Source organism: Sinocyclocheilus rhinocerous, unplaced genomic scaffold (genome assembly GCF_001515625.1).
Source record: "Sinocyclocheilus rhinocerous isolate Xijiao unplaced genomic scaffold, SAMN03320098_v1.1 scaffold1268, whole genome shotgun sequence".
NCBI lineage: Eukaryota > Metazoa > Chordata > Actinopteri > Cypriniformes > Cyprinidae > Sinocyclocheilus > Sinocyclocheilus rhinocerous.
In genome coordinates, this window is record NW_015664016.1 from 2,231,583 (window position 1) to 2,253,835 (window position 22,253).

The following is a 22,253-nucleotide window of genomic DNA, read 5'->3' on the forward strand; positions in this document are numbered from 1 at the left end:
TCCTGTTATTTGGCGGTATCGACTACCTGAAGCCAAACCAGGTCTTCCTGGAAGATCTGCGCTTATGACAAAAACAATGTACAGCCAAAGCAAACCTTCGCAGCATGAAAATCATCTTTATATGCAAGCTTATCAAGTGAGGGGTGACCTAACAATTTAGCTTACAATCTTGTCGTTTGTGGTCCAAAAAAGGTTAGAAGCAGTTAACCAATGAAGTCGAACAACTCTTGGCACGTGCACAAAGGGTTGATGTAATTCAATGTTTTATAAGTGCGAAGCAGGGATCCAGCTTGACTAAAAGTTGACAAGTTTACAACCTATTGCGGTACCCATGTCAACATTGGTGAAAATGGCAGATTTTCGTGGTTGGTGGCACAGAACGCAAATAGGGTCATTGTGGTTTAAAATCTGTTAAATTCACTCCCTTTTTGAATAAACCACAGACTAAAAATGCTGTTTTCAGGTGCGTTGACATGGGTGCCAAACACGCTGTAATGAATATGTCGGAATGCTCTTAAACGTGTGCCAGGATTCTGTGTTTTTTGGTTCATTTCAAAAAGTTCTACTTGGTACAGCACCAAAAAATGATTTCAGTAAGTGTGTTCTTAATTCGGAGCTTGTTCGTCGTTCATCGATTTTGCCGAACGACTAGAGTTGGCGGAGAATGACAGCGTACGACACGTTACAAACTGCTAAAGCATTCATACCGTGCCTAAAACCCAGAATAGCTTTCATTTCAAACCCACGTCACCGTACGTTCCCGGTCGACCAAGTCTGCGAAGCGTTACAAAGACATCGCATCAGTGTTTTCGTCTCGTTTTTCTTTGCAATCTCTCTATGTGTGCATGCGAGTGTGTTGTGTAAACGTTCAAAAAGTGCATCCATCAGAGAAGGAGGTGTGTGTTCAGTACAAAGGGTACAACTTCCTCAGCAGTGAACAGGAAACAGACATTCTCAGGGTTACTGTTAGACGTGTGGAGGAAACAAAACGGAGTCCAATAGCTCAGGCCTCTCACAATGAAAGTTTCCATTAACGAAGAATCTTCTCAATGAAGTCACTGGATTTAACTTCTGTCAGCGCATCATCTGCCAAAGATAACGGTGATATGAATCTTTTTTTCTTTCTTTTTTTTTCAAGTGCCCGCATGCTGGCAGAGGGCAGGGCCAATGGCTGATGGGCCGAGATGTACTACTACTATTGTATTATGACAACTACTATTAGATAAATGTACTAATGGTTGGACTTGGGCGGTGGTCCACAGCTGTGCTGTGGCTTTGGTCAACATACGTTAGATCTCTCTTACAATGCACCTGTTTCACTGTGAAGAGTGAATGTAATTTAACTATTGAAAATCAAGGTTGGTTCTATCAGACCTATAAGCTGCTATGAGACGTGTTAGTAACATTCCACTGGGGAGTTAAAACAAACTAAAATGGCCAAATGTCTGCATGAAATGATTATTTTTTTTACTCTTTTATTCTGTTCTGTTCTGTTTCGGTTCGGGCTGGGGCGGGATCCTGTAATCAGCTTTCGACTGGGGCTACGATGAAATTCTTGAACCATTTGAGAGCGAGCGTAGATTTTTATTCCCGATCGATGCGACCAGTCGGTTGTTACAACTCAGTTGGATCCCAGTTTTTTTTTTTTTTCGGAAACGTTATATGCATTTCACAATCTCGTAGTAAGGAGAAAGAGGGCTGCTATGACCCCATCTGAGACGGTCAGTGTTTTACAGCTTTTTTTCCCCGACAGCTACCTTACCGATTATCGACCTCACGCCAGCCTTTGGTAAAAACTAACAGTCTGAGTTTCCACTGCAGGTCCAATGCAGGCCTCTCTTTCTCTCTCTCTGTCTCTGGCCGGCTTGCGTTAACGGCGAAGTCAAAAACTATGCAAACGGAATGCATACGATCCAATGGCTCTTAACTCGTTTTTCTTTCTTTGGATTTTTCTTTTCTTTTTCTGTCACTCAAATGGAAATAACCTAACTTGCAATGATACTTGGCCTTATTATTGTTATTTTTATTGTTTTAAGATCTTGATTCTTCGGAAGCCAACTCAGTTTCAGGGGCGACCGTGGGTTACAGACATGGTCTCTATGAGACTGGCCAGAAGGCCCCAGTTATAAGTGGTACGAATGTTGTGCATTTGTTTAAAATCAGGACAGTTTGCAATAAAGAAGTGGCCATCATGGGGCACCAGCAGTGCGAAGACCACGCTGCTACCTTATAAACTTAACGGGGAGTTAAATAAGATAACGTGCATATGCGTATATATATATCAGCGTATATACTTTTATGCAACACATGTCCGGGTTCTATTTATGAACATTGAAAAAAGTTTATAAGCGTTGTTGTTTGCAAAAATGGTTTTACCATCTTAAATGTTTAATATTTGGGCAGGTGTGTTCTGTCTACTTTTTTGTCTCCGGTGAGCACATAGCATTGGATTTTATATGTACATCTGCAAACAGGAAGTACTCTGGCACAGGTGTGAACATGCCAGGTGGGAAGATTTTAATGAGAAAAAGTGATCTTGAGGTTCCACGATAAAGAAGGAAAAACTTAACTGACAGATATTGGGTAAACCAGCCGAATGTTGATTTGAATCAATGTTGAACGAATGCATTTTCTTTTAATCGGTAAAATAAAAGCATTAAAAAAATCAATGTGGTCTCCGTTTTATACAGTTGTGATGTACAGTGCATTTGTTTTCTTTATGCTTCAAAATGCGAGGCCGAATGGAATAGTAGTAGATTTCTCACTCTTTTTAACCAGAGAGTTGTAGATTTTTTTTTTTGTTGTTGCAGTGATTACATTTGTAAAGCTCAGTTTCTACGGAGTTAAAGATTTTAGCGCTTGACCTTGCTTTTCCAGGTCTGGAATTTAGGGATGCATATGTAGGCAGGTTCTTGGTTACTTCTTAAAATGTGTAAAATATGTTCCAAATACTATAACAATGTACCTTCTGTGCTCTGTTATGAAAATCATTTGTCCAACGTAATTCCTGAAGCACCATATTACTCACAAAGATCATTTAATACTCTGCAAGTCCTAAAACAAGCACTTTTGATTATAGCATAAAACGAATGAATGAATACATAATTCTGCTTATTTGTCAGGGATGCACAATGTATTTGGTACCATATTGGTTATCTGATATTAGATTTAATCGTGGAAACTTAAGTCCCCTTTTTACATTTCGGATAAAATAATGAATAATATTCATTTTCATACTGCACATTATTTTGTGATGCCTAAATTCATTTGAAGCACTTAAATGATTCATTTTTGTTTAATATTTTAGTTAATTTGATTCAGTTATCCAGGCATAACATACTTTTATCAACCAGAATTTTTATGTTTGTGCATCTCTACTGGAAATTATTTTTAAAAATAGTTTCACGCATTTGCACTGTCTCAGCAAAAAAAACTATTTTTCAAATGACATCTTTTATTATTAATGTACATAATTTCATCAGACCACCTATTTTAAGGCATGAGTTGTTATTAGAGGAAACTATAAATATATATGCTACATGGACTGTTCTCTGGACTGAGTTGTTGGATTTGTCAAGTTTGCTACCAAAGTCTTGTTTCAACAGCATCCTATTCACAATATATATTTAGACTTTCTATATATACAGTTTGACAAATATGAGGACCTTTTATCATCTACCTTCAATTAAAAAAAAGCATCAGAACATCACAAACCTGAGCATCTATAGTCCTGTTAAAAGGCAGTCTCATTGACTTTTTACAATTTACCTACAGGTTCACAAAGGCTGCACACTTACACTGTACCTGAAATACAGACATCAACTTCCTCCTCATAATATTATAACCAGTGGCATGTGCTGCACCCTTTGCCATGCTTGCGCTTTCAACTAAGACAGAAGTAAGAGATAACCACAAGGCTACTGTGGTTTCATATCAAAGGAAACGCCCCCTGAGCACAACAACAGGAAGTCGGAAACAGTTTGCAGGAGAGGAAGAGAGCGTGAGAGATCAGATGACATCATGAGGAGAGGGCGACTGGTCGGGGGTCTGCTCGCTGCCCGGTGGGGAGGGTCTGGGTGGCGGTCCGGGGGGGAAGCTGTCAGACAGAGGTCTTGGTGGCAGATAGCCCATATGTTGAGGGAGCGGCATTGGAGCTCTGGAAAACATTCCCGGGGGAAGTGGCCCTCGCACTAATGGAAACAGTAATAAAGGTTATCAGTTTGTACTAGCACACCGTATCAAATAATCAGACTGAAAACCCTGAAGTGATGCAGCCTATTCTTATAAATATATTTATATATTAAATAAATAACCTTAATGTTTAAAAAAAAAAAAAGAGTCCTATCTAATAATAAATCAAATAGAAAAAAAATTAAGTAAAATAAGATGGCAAAAATAAAAATTTGTAATGATATTATTAATACTACTACTAATAATAATACAATTAATTTGAATAATCGGACAGAAAATTCTGAAATGATGCTACCTCAAATTCCCATAAATAAATCTAGAAATAAATTAATAAATGATTTCATAAATTTGCAAGTATAAAAATAGTTATATAGCTGAGTCCTATCTTGTGATAAATCAAATGGCAAAAATTAAAATGTGTAATAATAATAATAATAAATTAGATAGTGTAATTAAAATCATAAATGATTAGAAATTACATAATAAAATTATTTAAAAAATAATATTAACCAATATCAACTTCATCAAATCACAAAAATAAGGTATTTCCCTAAATCATGTAACATTAAACATGCTTTTTATTTGCAACTATTATCAATATTGACCAAAATTTTAATATTTATACATTACTACTGGAAATAACACTTATAATTCCAAGTTCATGTTTTTTTCCAAAATGTTAATGTTCGAGGGAACCATGAAGTTAACAGTTTTTTTAGTTGTTAGCTTTAAATTTGTAAATATAAAAATCTAAGTAGCGGAGTCCTATCTTTTAATAAATCAAATGGCAAAATTAAAATCTGTACTAATAATAAATTATAGAATAAATAATAATTAAAATATAACATTAACCAATAATATCAACTTTATCAATCAAATCACTAAATGAAGTCTTTCCCTAAATCATGTCCCACTAAATATGCATTTAATTTGTGAAAAAGTCACATTGCAGAAGTTAAATGTGCTGCACTTTCACTGTTTCTTCAAGCTGTGATAATACAACATTTCGAGTGGAAAGATTTAACTTACTGCCTATGGGGGGACCATGAGGGGGAAAGAACTCCGGAGGTCCATAAGGGCCCCTGGGTGGGAAGTGTGGGTCCATCAGTGGGGGCATTCCCATTAATCGGGGGCCAGGAGGAGGTCCCATTCTTGAATCTGGATCAGGGGGCAATCTCATGTCACCAAGCAACGAGTGAGGACCCTGTGAGAAGACACATTTTAGTTATGGGCATGTCAAAAAATGACAAGTTTTTCTCATCAATCGGAGGTTTACTCACTTCTCTGCTCTCATTCTCACTGATGGATGAGCTGTTTCTTAGAAATGATGAATCTGGGGGGGAAAAAAGATCTTAGGATCTTTGAGCCAAACTTCTTACATTTTAATTTTAATTTAATTCTTAAGGATTGCCGAAAAGAGCGCTCATTCATGCCTCGGTAATGCTATTATTACATGAGCTACATAAAAACAAATTAGCAGGGAGTTTCTGCCACATTATGTTGCTCCATTTACTATGAGAATATGTACCTCAGTTATTCAGTATTAGTTACTATTAGGCTTGTATATGCGAGTCATATGGGCTACTTATAATTCCACAGGTACAAATGACCTTTAAGAGAAGTCAAACATATTGTAGAGGAGGTCACATGGAAAGACTCACCTGATTTTTCACCAAAGTATGGCTCAGGAGGAAATGGAGGTCTAGGAGGCAAAGGACCCATAGGATACGGACCTGGAGGAGGCCTCCTAAAGGGCAAACCCGGGTCTGGTAGAGGGTGACCTTTCATAAACATATTAAAAAAAAAGAATATTTATATAAAATATATTTACTTGTATAAACCTATTATCAAGATCATCATTTATGTAATGTAATATTATATTTTTTTATATACATTTATTTATTATAAATAAACTAGAGCCTTTACATTTTAATAGGGAATCAGAAACGGATATAAATAATTTTGTATTATATTATTATACTCAATATTCTAATATTCTCAAGAGCCTTTCAAACACTTTATACGGGATCAGAAAAATGTATAATTTATTACAATGAAAAACAAAAACGTACAAATAATTATTTAAAAAATTGTAATTTATAAAATGAAAACAAATTAAATTATATATTTTAAATATATAGTGATTATTTATACATATAACTGTCCAAATTCAAGACCCTTTCGAACCACATTATACATTAATACAAATAAAAACAAAAATAAGCATTTGAAAATGATTGGCCCATGAACACAGAGGATGTAATAGGAATGATGCACTACACATAAAAAAGAATGGTCATGATGATAATGACATTAAAAAATACAGTGATGTTCTGTGCTATTCACAGCCACAGTATGAAATAACTAATCACTGCGCTGAACATTTAGTCCACAGCATTCGGCCCAGCAGTGAGGAGCAGCAGGGGGCAGTGGGACAAAGCCAAAATCACAGAAACGTCTAGAACAAAGAAGGCCCAGTTCTGTGACTCTTCAATGAGCTGTGCGGCTGAGTCAGCGCTTCTCAGCCACCTCTGAATAACCGAGTTTGAGCTTCAGTAACAGAAACGCCTCTCACCTCACACTGTTGGCTAAATTACACAGTTGAGTGATTAGTATTCATAAATCAATAGGAAATTAATACTGAATCAAGCTAATAAGCCTCCTATAGACTGCATATTCTACATTTTTTTTAGCATTTATAGTATATTTCTTGCATCGTAATGTAGTTTTACGCAACCATTTCCTCCCTCTCTGATCATTAGAAATAAACAGTGTTTTTTTGCTTCACTGTACCTTTAAATCTAAAAGACCTGTTATGTTTGGCTAAACTATTAACATGTTATAAAAATGGGCAGTCATGTTAATGTGCTCATAGTTTTTCCATCAATAATTCTTGATCATTGAGAGCTAGAGAAGTATTTCCTCCTGCTACGGGGCAGCCACAGCAGTGGGAACATCACTGTACCTGGAGGGGGGGGAGGGCCCCTGCGTTCCCTGTCCCAGGAGGGAGACAGTGAGCCACTATCAGAGTGAGGGCCACTCCGCTCAAAGTCTGGCCCACCACTAGGGGGCTCTCCCACGCCACGGGATGCTGATTATGTGACAGTGAGAGTGAAGGAAGATGAATGGAGTGGAGAGAGACGGCACATAAAAATGTTTGAGGAAATTAAGAATAGAAAAAGGGAGGAAAGGGAGACAACCAACGAAATATTAACGAGGGTAATGAAACACAAAAAGACTTTTCTATATGCAAACTTGGGGAATGATTTGCTACCCACAGTTTAGTATGCATTTAAATGCAAAAATTCATTTTTTTACTCCAGACTTCAGTGTCACATGATCCTTCAGAAATTATTCTAATATGCTGATTTGCTGCTCAAGATACATTGTTATTATCATCAATGTTGAAAAACAGTTTAATATTAGGTAATATATATTTTTTGAGTATCAAATGAATTGATTTAAAATAAAATATTTTGCAGCATTATTGTCTTTACTGCCACTTTTAATCAATTTATTTGCATCCTTGCTGAATAATTTCATATTGTACGTATAATATTGTATTAATCTCTTTAAAAAAAACTTACTGACCCCAAACGTTTGAACAGTAGTGTATAGGTAGCTTTTACTTACCAAACCATACACAAACCAAACCGTGAGAAATCAAACCCGTTACACCCCTAATGCAAACATATCAACTATATCTAATGGGAAGTGAACAGGATTCATGCATGTGCTACACAGACACATACAGAATATTACTAGATAACCATGCTAAACTAAAGACTGACAATGCAAAAAAATGAATCACATTTTTCATACTAGCTAGAAGACTTTTCCCAGAATTAAAAAAGGGAGGGATGTGTGAATATCACCTCTGCCTGCACCCATAAACTGCGGTGAGAGTCGAGGGGGTCCGTCCATTAGTGTAGGCGGGGAGAGGAAGGCCCGTGTTTCTGAGGATGGTCGGCTAAGAGGAGAGGGTCCATATGGAGATCTTTCACCTGTGAGATGGGGAAATGCATATCTGAAGGTTAACACCATTTTAAACATAGACATGTACGAGCCAAAGGGAAGTGGAAAGTATCTGACCTCTAAATAAAGGTCTGCCCTCTCGTACATCCTTTTCAAGTATCTCAGACTTGAATTGGGCATCAGTCAGCCTGCAATAGTAAACACATTGATATGTATGGATAAATACAGGTTATCCTGTATATAAAACAGTACAGTAAAATACTCTAGTCAATCTTACTTCTGGCGGAGATGAGCGTTTTCTCTCTTGACATCAGCCAGGTCTCGATCTGCTCCCCTAGCGGCTAGCTATAACACAGAAAATAGGAAGAGTATAAAAATAACATCTGACACAATGAAGCTATTGATGACTGCTATGGATCAAATATAAGTGGTCTGAAAACTACTTACCCAGTTATCATGAGCCTTTTTCTCATGAGAAGCAATCTGGTAGAAAAAAGAACAAACATATATAATAAATATTCACATATAAAAATGATAAACGGATATTATATCAATATTTATGAGACATCACTCTCTTTTGTGGTGGTAAAAGAAAAGTTAATATAATACATATTTATATAAAATTATTATTTTTAAAAATATTTTAATATAATTGTATTTATTATACATCCTCGTATTGGTCATACATACAAGTCTTCTTTGTGATAGGAAAAAAAGAATAATTTATATAATAAATATTTATTTAAAATAATTGTAATTAATTAATTATGAATTATACATCCTCATATCAGCCACATAGCTCTATATCATAATGACAGACTGATATAAGGATGTATAATGTCTCACCCTAATGTCAGTTCCAAAATCTACCAACAATTTCATCAATTGACAATGCACATTTTGTGGTTTCAGATATTTTTATATGAAAGTATTTTGAGTAAATTTTGTATTAAAATAATAATAGGCTATAATAAACATATTCAGTGTGGGTATCATCAGCATGTGTCACTGAAGAACTTCTATCAATATAAATCATGTAGAGATGTTGTAACTCTATATAGCATTACTAGTGTGTCACCTGATTCTTGTAGGCCTGTGAAGTCCTTTCCAGTTCTTCCTCTAGGTCTTTGGCTCGATGTCTATATAAACATAGTGAAAGAGACTATAATGTAAACGTCCTGTTTTGGTGAACATTCATCTGGCATCATGTTTCCTGCCCTTCTCAGAGACCATTTCCTTTGATTTTATCACATGCTATATCATACTTTACTTAACTTCCTCATGTGTGCGATACAAGTTGTTCTGACCTGTAAGTGTTGAGCTCCTCTGCAGCAAGACTGATCTTCTTGCCTGCCTTGTTGAGCTTCTCCTCCTTTTGCAAGCGCTCCTTCTCCTCCACTGTCAACATCCTAACAAGAGTACAAGAAATAATTGAATTATTAGCATTAGTATTTGAATTTCCAATAAAAAGACACTGCAAAGTATAACGAGTGGAAGATGAAGATTTTCAACGGTCCAAACCTGTGTAGTTTGAGTTCATTCTCCTGGTACATTTCAGTCATGATCTGGAGTTTCTGCTGGAGTTTCTGGCTTTCACTAGCATAGTTGGCACTCTCTGATTCCAACACCTCCTTCTGCTCCTCAAGCTGTTTGATCCCCTCTGAGAATACAGAGAAACAAGTCTTCATTTACAGTCTGAATGATCATGTTTGATATAATCAGGCCAAAGCAAATCAGATCCACTTTTATTGCTCATAATATTTGCAGAGCAGGTGTTTTCCTATAAAATCATGTAGGAAAGCAAACACGTTGTGATGTTAAGATTAAATCAGTAAGATAAGAGTACAAATCAATTGAAAATAAAACCTTAACGTGCCTAAAGATTCCCACTATGGATGAATAAGTCACATCGTCTTTCTACAATCAATCAAAATGTAATAATTTATCAAATTAAAAGGTTCATGCATCAGCACCTGTTTCAATTCTAGTAGACCCAAAGTTTTACCTTGAAGATCTTCTTTGGCTTTAATTTCATCTGCGAGTTTGGCGAACACTCTGTTCTTGTCCTCCTCCATGGACTTCAAGTCTGCACTCATCTGTGACAAAGAGGAGGACTAAACTTATCTACAGCATCATATCTGTTAGCAGCATATCTGCATATTCTGGATGTAGACAGATGCTATTCATTTAATCTGACACAGAAGGGTTGTGCTTCAAACCCCAGCGAGCTGCCATACTTGACCGCATGTTTGGCAGTCATATGTGGTATCTAGGTGTTTCACTAGGTTTCAGATTTGAGTAGGAATACCTTGGCCGCTTCAATAAGTTTCTGTACTTTTTGCTTCTGATGGAAATCTGCAAGCACAAAAAACATATGAGATGATATTTCAAGACCTGACTTCAAATACAATATTCCCAAGTGAACCTCAAGAGTTTGTACCTGAACTGTCTCCATTCTCAGCTCCAGTTGTATTAGTGCTGCCGTCAACGCAGCTCTCGTCCTCAGAATCCCAATCTCGCATCTTCAAAAGGCACTCCGTCAGTGACTGATATAAGAAAAGAAAAGGAATTTTTTTTTTTTTGAAATGCAGTTTTACCATGTTGTGCACTAGACTGCCAGCAATATATTGCTTAGTCAATTAATATTTTTCTGTTTTCAAATACTTTTGAGTAAAGTTTAAATAAATATTGTCTATTTAAGAAAATATTTAATTATTTAATATATATATATTATTAGGGTTGCAAAGGGGTGGAAAATTTCCGGTAAGTTTCTGGAAAGTTTCCAAAAATCCCTGGAATATTCCATAAAAATCCTGGAAAAGTTTCCAAAATTTCTGGAATGTGTCCGAAATTTACTGGAAATTTTCCACCTTTTTGCAACCTAAATTATATCACATTCACTACCATTTGGGGTCAGTAAATTATTATTATTTTTTAAAATAAATTATTAGTTTTATTTAGCAATGATGCATTAATATGACCAAAAGTGACAGTAAAGACATTTACATTGTTATATAAATTATATATATATATACACACACACAGAAATATTTACTGAATATATACCATATAGATACTGAAAAAAGTAAGATACTTTTTTTTCTCTATGAGTCTGGTGTGATTTTTCTGGTGTGTTTTTACCTTGATGCGATCATCTTTATTAGCGCAGTCCTCCAGCATGCCAGTATGTGATCTTTCGCACATTTTCATCTCCTCCTCCAGCTCACCGAGACGTTCACCCCAGTCCTCTGCCTCCTGCACCAGCTGTATGAGAGATGAACACATAAGCACTCATGTTACATGTATGTTTAGGTAGTAAGCCATGAAGCGGCTTGCATTACAGTGATTTTATTGATCTGTTTATCTTCTCCGTCCGAACTAAGTACCCTAACACAGATCTCACCTGTGCTTTACTCTCGAGCAGCATTGCATGCTCTTCTTTGGATGCCTGCAGGTTCTTCTGCAGTCGTTCTGTGTTGATCTCATGGATCTTCAGTGTTGTGTTGTCCTACAGGAGGAACAGATAACTTAAAACGTTAAAGTGTTTTAAAAGGAAATATGACTGAAACATGCATCATATACATAGTCAATACCTGTTCTAACTGGGACTTTCGTTCTTTAGCTTCCTCTTCTAAATTTCTTAAAATCTGCTCGAGTTCAGCAAGCTGTAAAACAAATATAACAGCCTTTAGGACAGATACAGACAACATAAAGGGCATCAAGCATGAAGAGGGTAGTTTGGATATGTAAAGTGAGTGTATCTGTGTGTATGACAACATCACCTGATCCTCTTGCTGTTTTCTTGCTTTGTTTTGTTGGGATAGCTCTTCTTGCAGCCTCTCTATTTCCTTTTTCATCTGTGCATTTGATTGTTCAAGCTTCTGTGACGCCACCTAAGGGCAGTATAATCGGATTAGGTAACTAGGGGTCAGGGAGACACATTTATAAACATCAGTGAGCCAAGTAACTGCATGTTTTTTAACAGGAAGATTTGAGACCATAATGACCATTTTACCTCTAAATTGTCTTTTTCTGCAGCTTGTGCAGACATGCCATTGTTCTGTAGTGTGAACTCTAGTTTGTCAAACTGTTGTTGAGACAGACAGACATTGTTTAGATGGACTGATTCAGGAGAATGCATTTATACAAGTATGGATGTATATTATGTTTAGAGCATATACCAGCATTTCTCACCTTCTGTTTAACCTCACTGAATGTCTCCAGCACTTTGCATTTTTCATCAAGCAGTTCAGCCACTTTCTGCACCATTTGCTTCTCTTTACCTGCAAACAAATCAACAGACAGGATCAGCTGAGAGCTGACAGTGGAAATCAGTTAAATCAGATACTGAGGATAGGTTTAAAGCTGGAAAAACACTCACTTGCATATAGTCGACTTCTGATCTGTAGAACAAAACAGAAAAAGCTTATTTAGTGAAATGATAACACTCATAAAATGTGCAATTTTTATGTAGCAGTAATTCATGACTTACAGAATGAATGAACCTGCAGCTGAACAGAAGCAGTGTGAATAAACCTAAAAATCCAGTGAAAACCACAGCTTCCCATGGCAGTCCATATAAGTCAGGACCAGGCCGGATATCATCAGGAAGTGAAGACACAACCTAAGACACAGAAGTTAAATGGATATATGAATTCTCTAGAAAAAGAGAAGTATAAATTTAACAACTGTACAAGTTTTCACATTATAAGGCTTTCCATAACCCTCTCTCTGTCACACACACATACAAAAGTGGACAGATGCTTTTAAACAGGATGTTCTATAAACCTAAAACCACATTCACGTGATCATACACAGACACAATTTTTAGTAGTTTCACATAAATGTGCATTATTATTTCTTAAACGTAGCAGTAATAATAATGAATATTTATATCACACATTTTTGCAAAGAGCATTTTAGCACTTTTAACTTTACTGTTACATACTTTTTACAGTCAAGAAATCAAAACTATTAAAAGGTTACTAACACATTTATATTTTAAAGGTTTTAAAATAGATTTAAAAAAAACGATCTCAGACATCCTCCTCTGTCAATAACTGACCAAAACCAATGCCACTGTAAGATAAAAAAGACAATATACACACACCTCTCAATACACTAAAGCTAAACCGTCATAAACTGGTAAACAAGAGCAGTTGAAGTCATTGTAGATCTATAAATCAATAAGTTTAACACAATCACACAAATCAATGGTTATTTAAGATGAAATGAGCAACATGTACAGTACCAGATGCTTCAATGCTAACCAGCTATATGTCTTAATACAAAACGGTTTACACAGTATACATCTAATTAAACACTAGTAAATACTGCACTAGAATTAATTCTGTGAACTATGATAGCTGACTTAATAGAAATATATATGACACCTGCCATACACACTAACGCTGTTTCATCATACACACTGTGCCACATACATCTTTGATTTTCTCCACGGCGAGTGTGTAGTAAATCTTCGCTGCTCCTTTCATGTCAGTCGCTTCTGTGACGACTGACTCGGCCTTAAATTCGTCTGCCATGATTATATTCAAACTGAGTTATTCTATATTCTATAATTTGTTAATTTATCTGTTGTTATGCCATGGTGCCGGATGCTGCTCTACTCTGACTGCTAGTGCGCACTGCGCTGAGAGGAAGAGCGCACTCTTGTGTTTTAAGGAGGATTTGTAAAGCATATGATCTTGTGTCTCGAAAATTTAAACCGAGCTAAAGTTATATTTGCTTAAATATTAATTTTAAAGCACAAAATATGTATTTTGCTATATAAAACAATAATATTTATTTTATTTTATGCGAAAACCGTAAAATCCACAAAATTGAACACCCCTACAAGGGTCATGGTTTCTTCCACACGTCACCAATTGCTGAATGCCACAACGTTCCGTTCGAGTTTTAAAGAGACAGGCGTATCGACATCGACACTGAGGAATTAGTCAGTAAGCGTACACGCAAAAATATTTGTCATGAGGTAGTTATGAAACGTCATAGTTTAAAATATGGGTAAGTATGTTTCATTAGTGGTTGTGTCAGTTAAATATATATCTATAAACAAAGGTCATTGGTCCAGAGACCGGTTGAGCAGCTCAAGTCTGTCTGGATTCAAGTCAACTCAAAATTAACGTTACTACCGGTACTTAACTAACCTTTGTGTCTGCATTAATGTATATTTATTTATCACCTATGTTGGTTTTATAGGTTATTTAGTTGTAGTGACAGTAAGTATTTTTCAATATCGATCAACTTGCCTTGACTGCAAAATACGACACTTTTTGGCGACATGTCAAGACAGAAAATAGACTGTAACGTTAGTCGTCGGCGGTTTCCTCAAATAGGGTACAATATATTGCGTTAAACACTTTAAAAAATATTTTGAACATAAAGTAGCTTCAGAAAATGTTGATTGTTGTCCTCAGGAGCTATACGAAATATTATAATAACTTTTATTTTCCGTGTAAAATTTGGGTAATGTGTAACGTTACTTTAGATTCACTTTTACTGCACGTGTAGGTAAAAACACCGATATACATAAAATAAACACCATAATTAAAAAGTCAATAATAATAAATAACATTAATAGCCTATATCCTACTAGAATGAATTGAATATCAAATCAATGTTTTAAGTAAAAAATATTACATTATTTGAGTGATTTTAATTGTACAAATGACTGATTTTTCATCATCATTAAAAAGTAGAATATCGTGAAAAAGTTCATTTTTTTGTAACTTATTTAAAAAGTGAAACTTTCATATATTCTAGATAGATTCATTACATGTAAAGTAAAACATTTCAAAAGTTTTTTTGTTTTAATTTTGATGAGTAGAGCTTACAGCTCATGAAAGTCAAAAATCCAGTATCTCAAAATATTAGAATATTTCCTAAGATCAATAAAAAAAAGGATTTGCAAAACAGAAAAGCTCAAGTGCTTTAAAGTATGTTTATTTATGCACTCAATACTTGGTCGGGGCTCCTTAAGCACAAATTACAGCATCACTGAGGTGTGCGATCAGGAAGCGATCAGCCTGTGGCACTGTGGCACTATTGAAGCACAGGTTTCTTTAATAACGGCCTTCAGCTCCTCTGTATTGTTGAATTGACCGTTTCTCATCTTTCTCTTGAAAATATGATATCCCATAGATTCTCTATGGGGTTCAGGTCAGGCATGTTGGCTGGCCAGTCAAGCACAGTAATATCATGGTCAGCAAACCACTTTGGCACTGTGGGCAGGTGCTAAAGTCCTGCTGGAAAAGGAAATCACCATCTCCATAAAGCTGGTCAGCAGATGGAAGCATAAAGTGCTTCAAAATCTGGTAGATGGCTGCATTGACTTTGAACTTGATGAAACAATGGACCAACACCAACAGATGTCATGGCACCCCAAATCATCACTGACTTCAGAAACTTCACACTGGACTTCAAGCAGCTTGGATTCTGTGCCTCTCCAGGCTTCCTCCAGACTCCAGACCTTGATTTCCAAATGAAATGCAAAATTTACTTTTATCGGAAAAGAGGACTTTGGACCACTGAGCAACAGTCCAGTTCTTTTTCTCCTTAGCCCAGGTAAGATGCTTCTGACGATGTTTCTGTTTCAGAAGTGGCTTGGTAGCCCTTTTCCTCCTGAAAACGTCTGAGTGTGGTGACTCTTGATGCACTGACTCCAGCTTCAGTCCACTCAGTTTCACTTTTTGAAATTGATATATTTTACAAATATATATATATATATATATATATAAACATGGGACAGGCTACTTTTAGCAGGCTACTTTTCCTGAGACACTCACCTTGTCCACTATAGATGCAATTTCATTAATTGTGACTTCAACAAAAACTGCCATCTGATGAAATTGCCCTTCACCTGTCATAAAACAACAACAACAAAACACATTTATGTTTTTACAATCCACAATGTATATGTAATGTGTGAAATGTCACACCTCAAAATGTAGTTTTTTCATGATGGGTTTGGACCAACAGGAGGAAAGGCAAATGATAATGATGATGAAAATAATTTTAAGTCCAAAAAAGTGATTACCTTTCTGTGATTCAACATGCTCTTTCTGTGATTCAACATGCTCCTCAGAGATAAGACCGTGGGTTTGGAAAGTAGTTTTCTTGGTTTCAAAAGATGTCCAATCCTCATGCTTTTGTATATCCTGCTCATCAGTCTGAACATCCTCCACATTAGCTCTGCTTGCTGAAAGGTCCTTTTCCTCAGAGACGGGCTCATTCTGAGGATTGCCCAAGTCATTTATATCAGCTCTGTCTTCGGTAACTTGATTATTTTCAACCTCTGTTGTGGAGATTTGTGTATTCTTATTCACATCTAAACATGCTTCATGAACACAGTCATCTTTGCTGATCCCTGTGAGGACAGAGAGGGAACATTACAGAAAATTCGACAACTTTTACATTACCATCACTCAAATAATATCACAAAGCAGTTTTTGTTCCATGCAGTATTCACCAAAATTATGAAATCCATTATCTGTCATGCTCTTATTATTTTCGAAAATGATCAGTACGAATCATCAGTACCTGGGCTTTCTAAACTGTTATCTGTTATCACTGGTGAATATTTCTTTCTTAGAGAAGATAAGAGGGTTAACAGTTTTTGTAGTGCTGGATATTCTTTAGCATTATCCTTGCCAGGAAAACCGTTATCTTGTTGAATATGTCCCAATTTGGTGTTCGTCTTCATATGGTAATCCAACAGCTGTTCAAAGTCACCAAGTTCATCAATGTCATCATTATCTTGACCTGCATTAACATTTCCCATTTTGGAATCCAGCCATGACAACTTCTGGTCTCCAAATAAATCTAAAAGGTCTTCAATATTCTGTTCGCTCAGATGAGGATATAAGTTTGTATATTCTTTAGAGGTTTCTGTAGGTTGATTGACAGTTTTTTTGTCTTGAATTTCAAGGCTTCCAGGCTGTTCTTCATCACTATGTTCTTCTTTATCTTCTGACTTCACTGCCATGTCACCATCATCACTTTGATCCCAGATGGCACTTATGCCACTTTCCTTCCTTCGTGTGACACTTTCTGAATCGGTTTGACGATCCTCATTATTTGCTGTGTCAGTCTCCTCTTTGTGCTCAACACTTTGATTTTGATCATGCATGGTATTAATATTGCCATCCCGAACTGAGTAATTCTTTGAGAAGAATTCATTTGTCAGTTCTGTTTCTGTGGAAGTTGTATAGCCATCTGGGTCTTCAGCCACAGCGTTAGGAATATTATCAATGTCTGCATTTTCTGGTAAACTGGGATCATGACCAGCATCTTCTAAATCATCAGATCCATCAGATGTGTTTAGCGATGGGCTATTTGTATGTGTTTCCTGTGTTTGAATTTCATGTGTGATTTGTGTGTCATCCTCTTTCTCTTTTTTTTCAAAATAATTTTCTGTAGGTTCAGAAACTGTATCTGATTCCTCTTGCTCTTCATGAGATACAACCTCATCGTTATATTTACCTGCTGAATCAGTATCCTTAACAATACTTATACCTGAGTTTTCTATCATCAATGATTCATGATGCGATTCACTGGTATTATCCATCTCATAATCTGTGACGTTTAGGGATGAATTTGACTCAAGCTCTGAATGCAAATTTTCTTCACTAGTTACAGTTAATTCATCTGCTGCAAGAGTGTGATTAAGAGAAGATCTTTCATCAAGAGGATTTATGTTTGTGTCCCATTTATGTTCATTGCTCATTTGCGTTGCATGTGCTTCTGAATCTGATAACTTTTCTTCATGAAATGTGATGTCTTTTGGTAGCACTTCATCTAATTGTGCCTCATTTCTTTCCATAACTAATTCATCTTTTCTGTCTATAACTACCTCATAATTTTCTTTCGATATACCTTGGTCGCCTTCAGCTAATTGTTTTTCATTATTATATTCTGATAATGCATCCATAATCGGTTCTGTATTTACATCTGCATTTACACTTTGACCAGTTGTGAGAGTTTCAGTATGAGAGTCAGTGTACAAATCTGCAACATTTGATTCTTGTGTTTTTTCATAATGTAACCGAGTACCTGTTTGAATATCTGACTCTGGCAGTTCAGATGTATTAGCACCAGTTACAGGATCTGTACTAATTTCATTAGAATCATTTTCTTGCTGTTTGATAGTGTCTAAATCGCCCTGTTCAGACAGACTTTGTGTCAACTTGCCTTCTGAAATGTCATAAGATGAATCAGTTAAGTTGTTTGTGCTCTGAATAACTTTATCGTTTGTATTTGCAGACTTAACTTCATCACCATGTTGGGTGTTAGATTCTTTAGAAAAGCCATCTATATCTCTAATGTCATCAGATGCAACGCTGTCTTTTAAAGTCATTGTTTCATCAAGTAAATCAACATCCTTTGTGATTGATTCTTGCTTGACAACATCAGATATTTCTTCATCTTTCACATTCTTTTGCTCAAGAAAGTCCTCCTTACCTGAATTTACCTCCTTTACTGTCTTTTCCTTGTCACTTTGCACATCTTTCATATTTTTCTCTACAGCTCCTTCTAAAACATCAGCATTATTTTCACTTTTAACTTCTTCAGTTAAATCATTTGCTGACTTGGTTTCAAAGATTTGTGAATCTTCTGTCATTTTAGATTCTACATCTAGTTGTTCAATGCTATCAGATGCAATGCTATCTTTTAAAGTCATTGTTTTGTCAGGCAGCGCCTGAGTTTCACTTAGTATGTCAGTGTTGGTTGGGTTTGAGTCCTGCTTATAAATATCAGTCGGCATTTTATCTTCTTGATCCTTGTAATTATTTTGTTTCTCATCAAAGTCTTCTTTACCTGGATCTTCTTCCTTTCCTTTCTTTTCCTCATCACTTTGCCCATCTCTTGTATCTTGATCCACCGTTCCCTCAAAAAAATCAGCATTGTTTTCACGTTTAACTTCTTCATTTAAATTATCTGCTGACTTGGTTTCAAGGATTTGTGAATCTATGCTGTCATCTGTCATATTAGATTCTACAGCTAGTTGTTCAATGCTATAATATGCAATGCTATCTTTTAAAGTTGTTGTTTTATTAGACAGTGACTGAGTTTCCATAAGTACATCAGTGTCTATTGGGTTTGAGTCCTGTTCATAAATATCAATCAACACTTTTTCTTCTTGATCCTTGTTATTATTTTGTTCCTCATTAAAGTCTTCCTTACCTGGATCTTCTTCCGTTCCTGTCTTTTCCTCGTCACTTTGCACATCTCTCGTATCTTGCTCCACCTTTCCCTCAAAAAAATCAGCAATGTTTTCACTTTGAACTTCGTCAGTTAAATTATCTGCTGACTTTTTCTCAAGGATTTGTGAATCTGTGCTGTATTTTGTCATATTCGATACTTCATCTAGTTGTTCCACGTTATCAGATGCAACGCTAAGTACATCAGTGTCTGTTGGGTTTGAGTCCTGTTCATCAATATCAGTCAACATTTCTTCTTCTTGATCCTCATTATTATTTTGTTCCTCATCAAAGTCTTCCTTACCTGGATGTTCCTCCTTTTCTGTCTTTTCCTCATCTCTGTTTACTACTGTGTCTGCCTGAAAAGGAAGCTTAAGCATTGATGTCAGGCCATTGACTGAAAATATGGACTGTGAACTTGATTCTGAATCTTTGGTTTCAGTGTTCTCAGTATTTGTAGCAGATCCAGGGCTTTCTGACAAACTGTCTTTGCCTCCATCATCCTCATCATCTTTAGTTTGCTCTTTTCTGTAAAGGTTTGTGATTCTGTTGTACATATTTCCGTACCACCCCGCCTGCTCTTCTTCTTTTTCATTTTCTGTTTTCCTGTCCTCCAAAGGACCGTCCTTATTTTCCACACTGTCATCTGGGTTGTTTTCATCTCTCTGTAGGTTGTCAACAACACCCATGTTCTGACTCGGGTTAAGAATACTGTCATCCTCGATGTTTGAGTTTTCATCTGTTTTCTCAGCTTCATGTTTAGTCGCAGCTTCAGAATTGTCTTCACTAAAGTCCAAGACATCTCTACCCATACTTATCCAGGAGCTAGACTGCTGAGATGAGGTATCTTCATCATTTGTTGGGTTCTCAATATTGTCCTGAGTATCAGTTTTTAGATCCTTGTTTCCAAACCCAAAAGCATTGGTGAGTTCACCCCTGATCCACCCAAACGTTCCAGAATTCGTCTTCTCCTCCACATGGTTCTCCGCAATATCCATCACAATTTTTCTGCTTTTGAAGGATACTTCAACGATCTCATCCTGTGGTTCATCATTGCTTTGTTCATTCCTGCCAAACCATTCACTAACAGCAGAGCCTATCCAGGAAGACCCACCTTTTTCTGTCGTCTTGGGGCTGTTTTGATCAGAAACATCTTTAACAGAAATCTGGCTGGGTTCGCTCTCTTCTGTTTCAGTAGGTTTATCTTGGACTTCATTGAGATCGGTTTCTTGGGTTTCTTGTGACAAATCTTCCAGATCATCATCAAATTCAGTGCTGCGCTCAATCACTAAACCATTATCATCAAAGCAGATGAAGTCATATTCCTGAGGAGAGAATTTACACTGATTCATATTTATGTTCTTTGTAGACAATTTTCTTACCAAATCAGCATACATGGAAGAATTAATTCTGTCAGATAATTCAGATTTCTTTGGAGTTAACATAAGCTACGCCAGCTTATTTGAGTCAGATTCTGTACAAGTGAAAAATTATAATTTTTACCTGATCCAAGCCTTAAAAATGTGAATGTAATCTAATGTATTGATTTAATGTATGGATCTAATGTAATGGAAGTTGTAACAGATCTTTTCTTCTGTATTATGACATACATCTGTGAAACAGATGATCAGAACAAGTTTTGTTGCTGTAACTGAATGTATTGAGGTTAATTTGATCATTTTAAATAAATTAAACCAGTTGATTTAGACGTATAACATGAAACACATTTTTTAGGTTACCTGACAAAACAGTTTTTTGAAAAAGTACATTAAAAACTGTTTTTTTTTTTTAAGTACATTACCTGGGTCGGCACCTGGATTTCCTTTTTTTCATCAATAAACAGTTGATCAACTTTGATGGCATCTTTTGGGAACAATCCAGACAGCTTCTCTATCTGCAAAATGTAAAATATTGTGAATATTAATAAACAAATGAACAAATAATAGAGTTTATATGTCAGATTAAAGCACAAATGTTGTATATTGATTTTACTTTATTGATTTATACATGCATGTTTTTAATCAAGACAGAACCAGAAAAGAGTACTCACACTTCCTGCCCAGAGATCATTTCTTTTTCCAGTAAGTTTGTAGTAAACAGTGATGATATCCCCTTTTTTGAAGTTTAGAAAGCGGCAGTCTTTAGCACTATGGTCTCTCTGTGCCTGCACCCGACTTATCATGCCTGAAGAAATGGACAAAAACTTAAAGATAAGAAAGCAATAACCTGAACACGAATCACATCATTTTGCATGAATCCATATAATCATTAGATAAACAGTAATCACACATCACAGTTTCAGTCTAATCTTTTCTTTTACAGTATATGAGCATAAATGATGATCTTACTTTCACATTCGGGGTCTCCACATAGTTTGTAGTCTGAAATCAAACCCAAACCCTGGTGTAAAAAGCCGAAGACAATATGAAACAAAATGAATGCATGTACAGCTGCCATGTTTGGATTTATCCAGCAATTCCCTTCATCTCATTAGATCAATTCCTTTATGTACATTTCCAAATCCAGTAGTCAGAGGGAAAGACAGGCAAAGTCCCGGCGAAATGTCATTCCCTTGGTCTTGTCACAGAATGAGCCAATCCAAGGAGATCACAGTCTGACAGGCAGAGATTGGATTAGAGGTTACTGTCAGTAAATCATTAACATCAACACAAGCCACATCGCAAACTCACATTGGACCAAAGCCACATACAAACAGATAAGGTTTCACAATATTAGACTACTTGAAGCAGTAGTATTTTCACATTGTTTGGATTTTACCTGAGATATTATAGTGAGTAAACCTTGTGAAACAGGCATAAGAAATACTAGCCTTTATACTATCATTGTGTTATATTATAACTAGGAGAC

The 22,253-nt window shown here is 36.1% G+C and overlaps 1 protein-coding gene across 4 annotated transcripts; it reads right to left on the bottom strand.

The window, feature by feature from the left end:
• Positions 1–3,482: 3,482 nt before the first annotated feature.
• Positions 3,483–21,977, bottom strand: LOC107729279 (cTAGE family member 5-like). Of its 4 annotated transcripts, none has more exons than XM_016539738.1 (29): positions 21,734–21,977; positions 21,436–21,569; positions 21,187–21,279; positions 16,726–20,710; positions 16,223–16,552; positions 15,972–16,045; positions 12,659–12,790; positions 12,548–12,569; positions 12,361–12,449; positions 12,182–12,253; positions 11,949–12,059; positions 11,760–11,831; positions 11,570–11,674; positions 11,308–11,430; positions 10,607–10,712; positions 10,475–10,521; positions 10,172–10,262; positions 9,688–9,826; positions 9,474–9,575; positions 9,245–9,305; positions 8,614–8,649; positions 8,444–8,511; positions 8,284–8,354; positions 8,067–8,195; positions 7,157–7,282; positions 5,853–5,972; positions 5,472–5,524; positions 5,221–5,395; positions 3,483–4,190 (listed from the first exon to the last, which is right to left on the bottom strand). In XM_016539738.1, the coding sequence occupies exons 1-29, from the start codon at positions 21,840–21,842 to the stop codon at positions 4,009–4,011; spliced, it is 6,957 nt and encodes a 2,318-aa protein (XP_016395224.1). In that variant the 5' UTR covers positions 21,843–21,977; the 3' UTR covers positions 3,483–4,008. The 4 variants fall into 4 exon arrangements, with proteins under 4 accessions (XP_016395224.1, XP_016395226.1, XP_016395227.1 ...); XM_016539740.1 differs by having other exon boundaries at positions 19,369–20,710; positions 21,734–21,974; XM_016539741.1 differs by having other exon boundaries at positions 20,500–20,710; positions 21,734–21,971.
• Between the last annotated feature and the right edge of the window lie 276 nt (positions 21,978–22,253).

Coding starts and splice junctions, on each gene's coding strand:
- LOC107729279 (XM_016539738.1), bottom strand. CDS start 21,842: ATGGCAGCTGTACATGCATTCATTTTGTTTCATATTGTCTTCGGCTTT. Junction 11,832..11,948: donor GAAAACAGCAAGAGGATCAG/GTGATGTTGTCA, acceptor TTTGTTTTACAG/CTTGCTGAACTCGAGCAGAT. Junction 11,675..11,759: donor GAAAGTCCCAGTTAGAACAG/GTATTGACTATG, acceptor TTCCTCCTGTAG/GACAACACAACACTGAAGAT.